The following is a 10,134-nucleotide window of genomic DNA, read 5'->3' as shown; positions in this document are numbered from 1 at the left end:
GTGATAATAATTTTCAGGGAATATGTTCAAGTAAATGTTATACAAGGTCTTTGATATAAAATTTTAATACACACATATAGAGAGAGTCAACCTCCAGAAGAAATCCTTTTAAAATTGAAATAAAAAATAAAAAAAAACATATGATATGAAAATTGATTGTTAAGAGATAAAAAGAGTACAATGAAGTTGGATTTAAAAATAAAAATAAGAAACCTCCTGGATTGACATGAAAAAATAAATTAAGAAATAGAGAGTCTATTTGGGAGAGTGTATTTTAATTATATGTGGTAGCTTCTCATGACCACTAATTTAACTAATTTAGATTCATTTAAGAATTCGGATTAGTTTCTCATTTATAATTTATAATTTATAATTTAATATTATATATATATATATATATATATATATATATATATATATATATATATATATATATATATATATATATGATCGAATAGAAAATGAAGTTTTACCAACAATTTCAGCAAATTTTTAACAAAAATCTAGCTAGACAAGATTGCTATATTGCATTTGCTATACTGCTACGTTTTAAGCAAATAAACTTTTAATATTTACCCAATTTTATCTAAAAAGTTACTTTGTGACACACAGATCTTGCAATTTTTAACATAATACGACAAAGTGACACGAAATGCTACTTGTTTTTATTCAGGTTTAAATTTTGAATACATAACAGGAAATATACACGAACGTATAATACACAACTTCAATTTCATGTATTTTTCTCTTCGTTACAGGATACGATACTGATATAAGCATAAACAAATAAATTAATATTTTTAAAATTTAAAATTTAATTATATTAAAAAATTATACGATATATATAATTTTATAAATACATATACATATTTTTAATAAAATTATTAGTGGAGTAGTAAAAGATAACGAGATCGCAATCACAACTTACAAGTTCATTTAGAATTAGGATTTTTACTTTTAAATAAATTTATTGGTATTTAAATTTAAATTTGTAGCTGATATTATATTTTTTAGTTTGTTTAAGTTTTATATACTTTTTGTATATATATATTTTATATTTTTCGTGTACTTTTTTCATGTACATTTCGGAAATATAAAAACTCACACTATTTCAAATAGTGCCTTATTTAACTCGTATCATGTTAGTAATTGAATTTTAGGCCCGCCTTTAAATATCTTACTTTCGATTTTTTGGCATATATATTAAAGTACTTTGACTGTATAGTTAAAAGTATTATGTAATTTTTTTCTAAATCATAAAACAAAATATTTAAAAATAATATTTCTAACAATAAGGTAAGATATCTGAAAATGCAATCTAAAAAGTTACTTCCTCCGTCCCGCCCAATTATATACATTAGAATTGGACCCTAAAGACCAAGAAAATGGGTAAAAATTAAGTAAAGTTAGATGAAAAAATGGGTAAAATGGTGGAGCAATTTATATTTAATAGTAAAAGATTTGAGATATTGGACGAAAGTAATAAGTGTAATAGTGGTTTATATTATTATAGAATAGAGATCATTGAAAATTATAAGGGATGTAATAGTATATTATATTATCAAAAGATAGAAATATAAAATTCAAAATTAACGCTTTTCTAAGTTTTTTTAGAATGTATAGAAATTCAGGAATTATAGTGGTTTTTTTAAGTACTCTAACTTATTTTCGTAGAATAAAATAATCACTTTCTTCTATTTTTATTCACTTCTCTCAAATTCTCTCATAATAATAAAATATGAATAAATAGCAATATAAAAAGCAGGGTTGGAGTTGCCACGATAGTCAATGTATTAACGCAACATGATGCAATTCATTTGATTGGCTCCGCAGGGATGCAACTATGATTGCATCTGGTTGCATACTTTATTTTTTACATATACTAGTTGAGAAGTCGCGCGTTGCGGCGGCCTATAAAAATTATATTAATGATTTAATATTAATATTTGTAGAATAAAATAATTTTTTGTAAAAAATATATTAATGTTTCAAAATTAATATTTGTAGGACAAAATAAATTTTATATTATAAAAATCTTGATGTAATACCAATACTAATATATAAAATTGCAAAATTGGATTATAATTCATGGTGAAAAAATGAAAATAAATTTATACATGTAATTAACAATTTAAAGTACGACGAATCTTAATTTTATTTGTGTTTTTTTTAAAAGTAATCATGTTCTTACATTGTCACCTTACTCCAATTTTTTTTGGATTGATTATGCACAAAAACATCTAACTTAAATCCATGACATAACGGTCTATAACTACCCTTGCTTGTAACAATCTTTATATTTTAATAATGTATAAACAGCCTTCACTTAAAAGTTTCTTGAACAGAGCAAACAGATAATGCATAAATAATTTTTTTTCTTGTATACAAAGTAAATCATATAAAAATTAACAACAATAAACATGTCCGAAGAACAAAACAAATATCATAAAATAATAACCAACAAACATATATCACTAACAGTTAATTTATTGATATCATCCATCGATATCATGTCAAGACTATATTCTTTTCTTGTATTTGGATTTGTCAACTCCAACATAGCGGTCTATAACTACTTTTACTTGCAACAACCTTTATTTTTTTTAAATACTGTATAAACAGTCTTCACTTATCGTTGCATAAGAACGGCACCACCGAGTTAGAAATCGAGCAAGACAACTATTACGAGAGAGAGGTAGGGTTGTGATATTGAGAGAGAGGAGGTTGTGTTTAGATTATCCAAAACCTTACAATCTATAAGGGTATTTATAGGTGCAGAGAGACTTGTGTGCTACTCTTTCCCATAATTAAATAAAACAAAATCAGATTAAAATTTTCAAGCTACTATATTCCATAAATAATCTGAAATAAAATCAGATTCTGAAACTTGCTTATAATATACCCGAAACTAAAAAAGGCAGTCCTAATTTTTGATATTTTTCATCTAAAAATTCCAGAAAATTAGAAAAATAGAACGGAGCGATGTGAGAGGCGCCACGGCAGTCCTAATTTTTGATATTTTTCATCTAAAAATTCCAGAAAATTAGAAAAATAGAACGGAGCGATGTGAGAGGCGCCACCTACACGCCCCTCGCTTCTCCTTTATATAAGTATATTGATTTTTAAAATTTTGATATATTTTAGAAAAAAAATGGACTTACCATTTTGCGGGAAAACCTAAAAAATATAGGACTCGAATTCATATCAAATGAGCCGGGTACATGAAATATTAAAGTACGACACGTCATGATTTGCTAAAGTCTGATCACAGGTTATGCATGAGACTTGCCGTGTGTGCGGAAGTCAAACCTTCTTTCTTTCTAAGTGACCTTAATATCCAAAGTACTCGTGAAAACGAGGTCCCATAATTTATGTGCCGTTCAAAAATCAAAACTTGATAAAGTATCAAATATGTGTTGGAATAGTAGTATATCTGACAAACTTGGAATTTTTTTATTTTTCTTTAGTCGGCTTGGAGTATCTTTCATTCTGTCCTTTTGTTAAAGAGCATCATATATCATGTAAGCATCGCCAAATTTTTCGTTCTGGCTTTTGAGCGAAATTTCTCAATTTATTCTTGAGTAAATTATTTTACAATTATGATTTATAATAGCAATTTAAGTGTGCAAGTTACTATTAGGCATTATAACTGATGAACTTCTAAAATTAAAGACATTAAAAAAATATTATATGTTTAGCTAACGAGCTTATATTTATTTTAGCATTTTAAGTTGTTTCTATTTTTTTACGTATGTTTTGACGCAAAAGTGCTTTTTTTAGGCTTCTCAAGCTAGAAGTTGGAAGTCAGAAATGCATTGTATGAAATTTTTTTGTGTTTTTTAATTTATTCTTTAGTGAATCGCAATTTATTATTTTTAGGGGTTTATTCATAAATTCCCAAGCTTAAATTTTTTTCGCAAAAATACAGTAATTTTTAAAGATATTTACAAAAATACTATCTTCCAAATAAAAATTGCAAAAGCATCATTTTTCTAAACTTTTTTAAAGATACAGGTTGCATTTCCAATCATATCTGCAACTGCTAACAATCTTATATGCAACCATAAATATAATTTTTTTTTAAAATTTTTTAAAAGTTATATTCATTTACATAATAAATTGAATGAGTGTCTATATTACAAAAACAACTTGAAATCAACTACAAAATTCACTAATAACAAACCAAACTTATTTTAACAGCTTGTTACAAGAGGTTTTAACCAAACTTATCACCGGTCAATAAGTTTTCAAAATAGCTATCATTTGAAATAAAAGGATGATTGGGAGACCAAAATGATCAAATGAACTAAGTGTTGCGTGTCCAAATTAAGACACTACTAAAGGTTGTTAACCTTCTTGTAATCACAACACACACAAGTGATGGCGTCCCATCCAACTCCTATCACATAGACAGGTATACCTTATGTCCCCTATAATTAGGGTTGTTCATCCCAATCAGATTAAAGAAATATTAAAAAAATAAGATTTATCTCAAAAATTTGCTTTTGAACCGTTATCTCCCAACTTGGAGAAACTTATCTACTGTAATTATTTCCTAGTCAGCTATTTCTATATTCATCGCTTCTTCTAAGGGTATTGACTCCATTCCCAACTTATTCTCTAGCTTAAGCTCTAGAAATTTGAACTCTATTTAATTCTCTAGGTATTTAGGAAAATACTTTTCCACTAATAATTTTGTAAACGTAGTGCATGATATCACACTAGACTCTTCTAGGACTTGCTTGGCTTCCCACCAATAATTACCCTATCCATTAAGCATATAAGCATCAAAGATAGTTTTCTTGTTATCTTCTACACCAAATATTTCAAAAATCTTCTTTATTTCTTTTATCCATATCTTGGTCTCAACGGGATCTACAGTCCTTTTTTCTCCAAGGGTTCCAACTATCGTAAGTACCAAACACTTATTTTATACCACACCTTCACAACTAAGATTCATATATCTCATAGACCTCTTTTCTAACTTAAAATCACACTAGTTTAAAGTCTTAATCCTATCTTTGCCGATTCTCGAACCTATAGCTCTGATACCACCTGTGACGCCCCCGGTCCGGGATGACCTCAGCAACCCGACCCGGGGGTGCCATTCTACTGAACACACAGAAACTATGTCTTCATAATCTCAAACTTAATATAACTTAAAGGCATATTTTACCTTACATCAGAGTCTTACATCACTCTTCTAAAAGTTCACAAATATTTCTTTCGATTACATAATATTTCTACTCAACTTCTACTCGCAAATCCAACCAAGTCTAGCACTTCGATTCATCACACTTTTACCCTTGCTTGAATGTCCTTCTCCAAAATTCTTCCCTGTAAGGTTAGTACATAAAAAGGGATGAGCTTATAAAGCTCAGTAAGCATATACGTACATTTCAACTGAGTTTCATTCACAAAACTTGGTGAACCAAATCAATATTTCATCACAGTCATCAAAACAGTTTCACATATCAAGATGAGCATGAGTATTCAGACACGTTCAAAAGTTCACACGTTCTACTGTTGGGGATCCCGGCCAGCTAAACAATTGGTTTAGCTTTCTTCCCAAAGGAAGTATCACACTACTTCACAAAGGAAGCATCACACACAGAACAAATGCAAGAATACTCATTCCTCATCATAAAATCATCAAGAAAATGTTCACCAAAACATCATCAATATCACAGTGAAGGGTACAGTATATACTTACAGTGCACCACGTTCCAATTTAAGTTGAATAATCAGGCTCGTCTTCCAGATAATCAATCTAGGTGAGCTTCTTTCCCTTCCGTAGTTTATTCCTTCACTAGAACAAAACTTTTCACAACCCAAGATCTTGGTTTATATACTGCTCCAATAATCCTAATTACCATTAAATTATTATTATTAATTAACTCTTAATGACCTCTTTAGTTTATTGCTTAATCAAATTTTTACTTGGCCACCACGAATTACACTTGGGCACCAAGTCTTAAAAATTGGGCCCCAAGTCTTGTAGTTTGTGCTTCAAGTTCCGTCATGCTATGCTCCACTCGATTCCTATTTTTCTCATAATAAACGCGAAAAATATAATTAATTATTATATAAAATAATTAAATAAATAAATCACTCATTATTTTAATATTTTATAATCAAACCCCGAATAAAATAATGAAAACAAAAATAATCATCCCGGCTAAAACGTAGCAATTATTCGCATCTACCATATATTTCGTATAAACACAGTTCTCATGTTAACGCACATATATATATTTAAACAACTGGCTCACACGATATAACTCACGTGTTTACTAGCATTCTCGAAACTATAATATTTTAACTAATACTTCTCGCATCATAAATTTAAATCCGAGACTAATAAAATAATCTTTTTACACATAAAATAATTAAATTAAATAATTGTATTATTATTATTATTATTATTATTATTATTTTACTTGTAAATTTCACGGATGTTACACCTCTGACTTCCAAACAGGGTCCATATACAACATCCACTACCAGTGGCGGAACCAGGACTAAAAGTTAGGAGGGGTGAAAAATATTTCATCACCCATACTTGCATAAATAGCTTTCTCAATATATAGCATCATACTATCATTCATTCATGCATCTTTCATCCTATTACGCTGATAAGTCTTGATTGCTTTCATAGCAAAAAAAACTCTCTCAACAGTAGCAATGACAACCGGTAAAACCAGAGTTAACTCAACTAGAAGATAAACTAAGAGATAAGCAGTATGTCTGTGTGTTTTAACCATCATGACAAAAAGATTTCCTATATTTTAAAGTCCAGATTAATCTCCGCTCTCATATCATAGATAAAATTGTGTAACTGATTTGCCAACAACTCCAAGTCTTGTAAAGAGAAATTCCTTTGGATAAAATTGTGCAAGGCAGACTATTTTTGAGTTATTGAAATTTGAAAATTAATTTCTAGGATCCAAAGAGCCAATACAAAGTAGTAGCTCTATGTTTCCTTTTGTAAAATGGTTATCCATCTCTTGGAAAATAAGATCAATAACCTGTTAAATATAAAAGTTAGTAAACATATAGTATTTATAATATTCCGGGTGCTTTGTTGTAAAGATTATGCCAAATCATTAGTAATTGCCAAGATAACTTTCATCAAAAGAACTCCACCGAGTTAAGATAGTGTCAATGTGTGCGTATGACTTATGAGAGTATGTCCAAAAGCTTTTTCGTATGAGCTCTTTAGCCAAAATTTGAAGAATATGGAGATGAAATGAACTCCAACAAACTCGTAGCACCTCTTCAAGAAATTAGGAGCTCTATTTGCTTCCTCAACAATGAGGAGCACACTTTCCCTCCTAACTATACTTTATATTAGTTTTCTAATGTACAAGGTACTCAGCATGCATCATACAGTTTGCATGATCTAGTTGCTCTGAGTGTATCTGTTTGAATGTATTTGTTAATTAGACTCTCTTTAGACTAAGTGCTTTTATAATTCAGTGGGGCTAATAAAATTATATTGACATCACAAATTCAACCGGGGCTGAAAAAAAAATATACATTGTATTTTTGAGGTTAGGGGGGCTCTAGCATCCCCTAACCTAGGGGTGAGTCGAATAAATCCGAAATTGAAACCGCTATAAACCGCTATAAACCGAACCATATAAAACCGAACCGCAACCGAAATCGAAAATTTAAAAACCGAACCCGAAACCGATTATGCGGTTCCGGTTATAGCCAGGAACCGATCCGATTTTTAAAATAATTATAATATTTATATAATATTTATAATTTATATAAAAAGTTTAAATTTTAAAATAGAAACTTATATGTATATTAGTTACTACCTATTCGAATATGACCCTTGTAGATATGCAAACCACTTCACAGTTAATTCAACTTGGTTTTTCACAGTTAAATTGATCTTGGTTGTCAGTGACATGACCAGAGGACATATTATGTATAAAAGGCTGAAACTTGAAAGGCGTGATGAAATAACACCAAGATAGATGAGATTCAGGACAGGTCTACATGTGCAGAATATTAGCAAATAAGGTCCATAGAATTTCTTCAACCCGATTTTGTGTTTGTCAATTAACAAGTCATCATTTCTTGCAAAATATATATTCTTGTTAGTTTGTTACTAAATATTAAATATTGCATTCAAAGGAGAGATCAGTGGTCCATAATCTGAAGGAGAGACGATGATTCAAGTATTAGCTTAATCTGGAACATGCAGTTCATAAGTTTACGATTTAATTATAAGGAACTAATTATTCATGTATAATAAGGTTAGTAACTTAATGATGGCTGATGAAAGAAAATGGGATATTGAAGTGATAGATGATCTATTTGATGACAGAGACAGTGCTCTAATTAAACGTACTCCTTTATCTATACATGTTAATATCGATTCTTGGTATTGGTTGTTGGATGGGAAAGGTGATTTTACGGTTAGAAGCTGTTATAGGAGATTGCAAGGGGAGTGTAGTGATGATCATTCGAAATTGTGGAAAAAGATCTGGGCTATGAAACTTCCTAGTAAAGTAACACATTTAGTATGGAGACTATGTAAGGGGTGTCTACCAACTAATGCCGCATTGGTTATGAAACATGTGAATATTGAGGCTGGTTGTCCATGGTGTCATCGTGAAGCAGAAACAAGCGTCCATGTCATGTTTTTATGTGATTTTGCAAAAACAGTGTGGCTCACGGCAGGAATGGCTCACCTGGTGAATTGTTTTTCTTACGAGACACCAAGTGCAGTTCTTCAAAAGGTGTTTGAACAAGGTACAAAGGATCAGTGTGTAGAGATTGCCATGCTCTGTTGGAGTATATGGAATCGTCGAAACAGGTGGGTTTGGGATCATGTGAATGGGTCGGTTTTTGGAGTTAAAAATATTGCTACCCACCTGCTTCGAGAATGGACGGAAGCTCAGATTAAGGAAGAAAGTAGGAAAATTAGAGGGGAAGTTGGTGATCGAGTTTGGTCTCCACCACCAACTGGATGGTTGAAGATAAATATTGATGCGGCTGTTTTTCTGGACGGGACTATTGGAGTGGGAGCTGTGATTAGGGATGATCGAGGTTGCTTCATTGGTGCTTGATGTTTGAAGATACCAGGTGCTTGGAAGCCTCGAGAAGCTGAGGCTATTGGTTTAAAAGAAGTTCTCTCATGGGTCATTGCACGCGAATATACACACTATATGTTTGAAACAGACTCATACTCCCTTGCTGATGCTTGTAATGGAAGTCTGGGAAGAGCTTTGTTTGGTATTATTGTACTAGATTGTGTCCACTTAATTAAGCACATAAATCCCGTGCTAGTAAATTTTGCTTATCGTTCTGCGAATAATGTAGCTCATGTGCTTGCACAAGCTGCTTGTTCTATGACAGACATTGGGGAGTGGTATGTCACTCCGCCAAATTTCCTTATGCGTGTACTGGAGTTGGATTTGATTTATTAATGCAAGTTCTCTTTTATTCCAAAAAAAAAAATTCTTGTTTCTTTTTTCATGCCGTTTTTTTAACCGAAACCGAACTGATGGAAACCGAAACCGAAACCGACGATGAGGTTGCGGTTGCAGTTTTTGATATTTAAAACCGAGAGTATGCGGTTCCGGTTGCGGTTTTATCCAAAAACCGCACCGAACCCGCATCCGCTCTCCCCTACCCTAACCCCTCTGGTTCTGCCACTGTCCACTACAACAAAGATACACGGAAGATGACAAATTGTATAACATGTACTTTCTCTGTCCCGTTGGATTGTATACAGTTTCCTTTTTGGGACGTCCCATCAATTGTATACATACCAAAAATAGTAAGTTTTTATAATATAAAAATTTAACTACACCCACTATTTTCTTCCATTACACCCACTTTATAACTTAAATATTAGTAGGTCCCACCACTTTACTCACACTACACTCATTTTATACATTAAATATTAATCGGACCCACCAATTCACCCACTTTTCTTACTTTTCATCACTAAATTACATTTTTTTCTTAATATCCGTGCCACTCTCCATACGTATACTGCTCACGGGGACGGAGGGAGTATCTACTTTATGCATTGTTTGGCGTGCTTATTTTGCAACTCTATTTATGAGTTAGAATAGCTTACGCATATTATTTATGTAAAAAGTTTATAAA

General features: G+C 31.2%; 1 protein-coding gene and 1 long non-coding RNA gene across 2 annotated transcripts; one reads left to right on the top strand and one right to left on the bottom strand.

Annotated features, from left to right (window-relative positions):
• Positions 1–5,132: 5,132 nt before the first annotated feature.
• LOC135147607 (uncharacterized) lies at positions 5,133–5,800 on the bottom strand. Its single transcript, XR_010285195.1, has 2 exons — positions 5,714–5,800; positions 5,133–5,337 (listed from the first exon to the last, which is right to left on the bottom strand). It is a non-coding gene; the product is annotated as an uncharacterized LOC135147607 (long non-coding RNA).
• Positions 5,801–8,285: 2,485 nt separating this feature from the next.
• Positions 8,286–9,086, top strand: LOC108194940 (uncharacterized). Its single transcript, XM_017361877.2, has one exon. It carries the CDS (start codon positions 8,286–8,288, stop codon positions 9,084–9,086), a length of 801 nt encoding a protein of 266 aa, XP_017217366.2.
• Positions 9,087–10,134: the final 1,048 nt, after the last annotated feature.

This window comes from Daucus carota, chromosome 7, assembly GCF_001625215.2.
Source record: "Daucus carota subsp. sativus chromosome 7, DH1 v3.0, whole genome shotgun sequence".
Lineage (NCBI taxonomy): Eukaryota > Viridiplantae > Streptophyta > Magnoliopsida > Apiales > Apiaceae > Daucus > Daucus carota.
Note: the sequence above shows the minus strand (reverse complement) of the source record. Positions and strands in the feature narration are given on the sequence as shown.

Bases quoted from the DNA above. Each gene is read 5' to 3' on its own strand.
- LOC108194940 (XM_017361877.2), top strand. From the start codon at position 8,286: ATGGCTGATGAAAGAAAATGGGATATTGAAGTGATAGATGATCTATTT.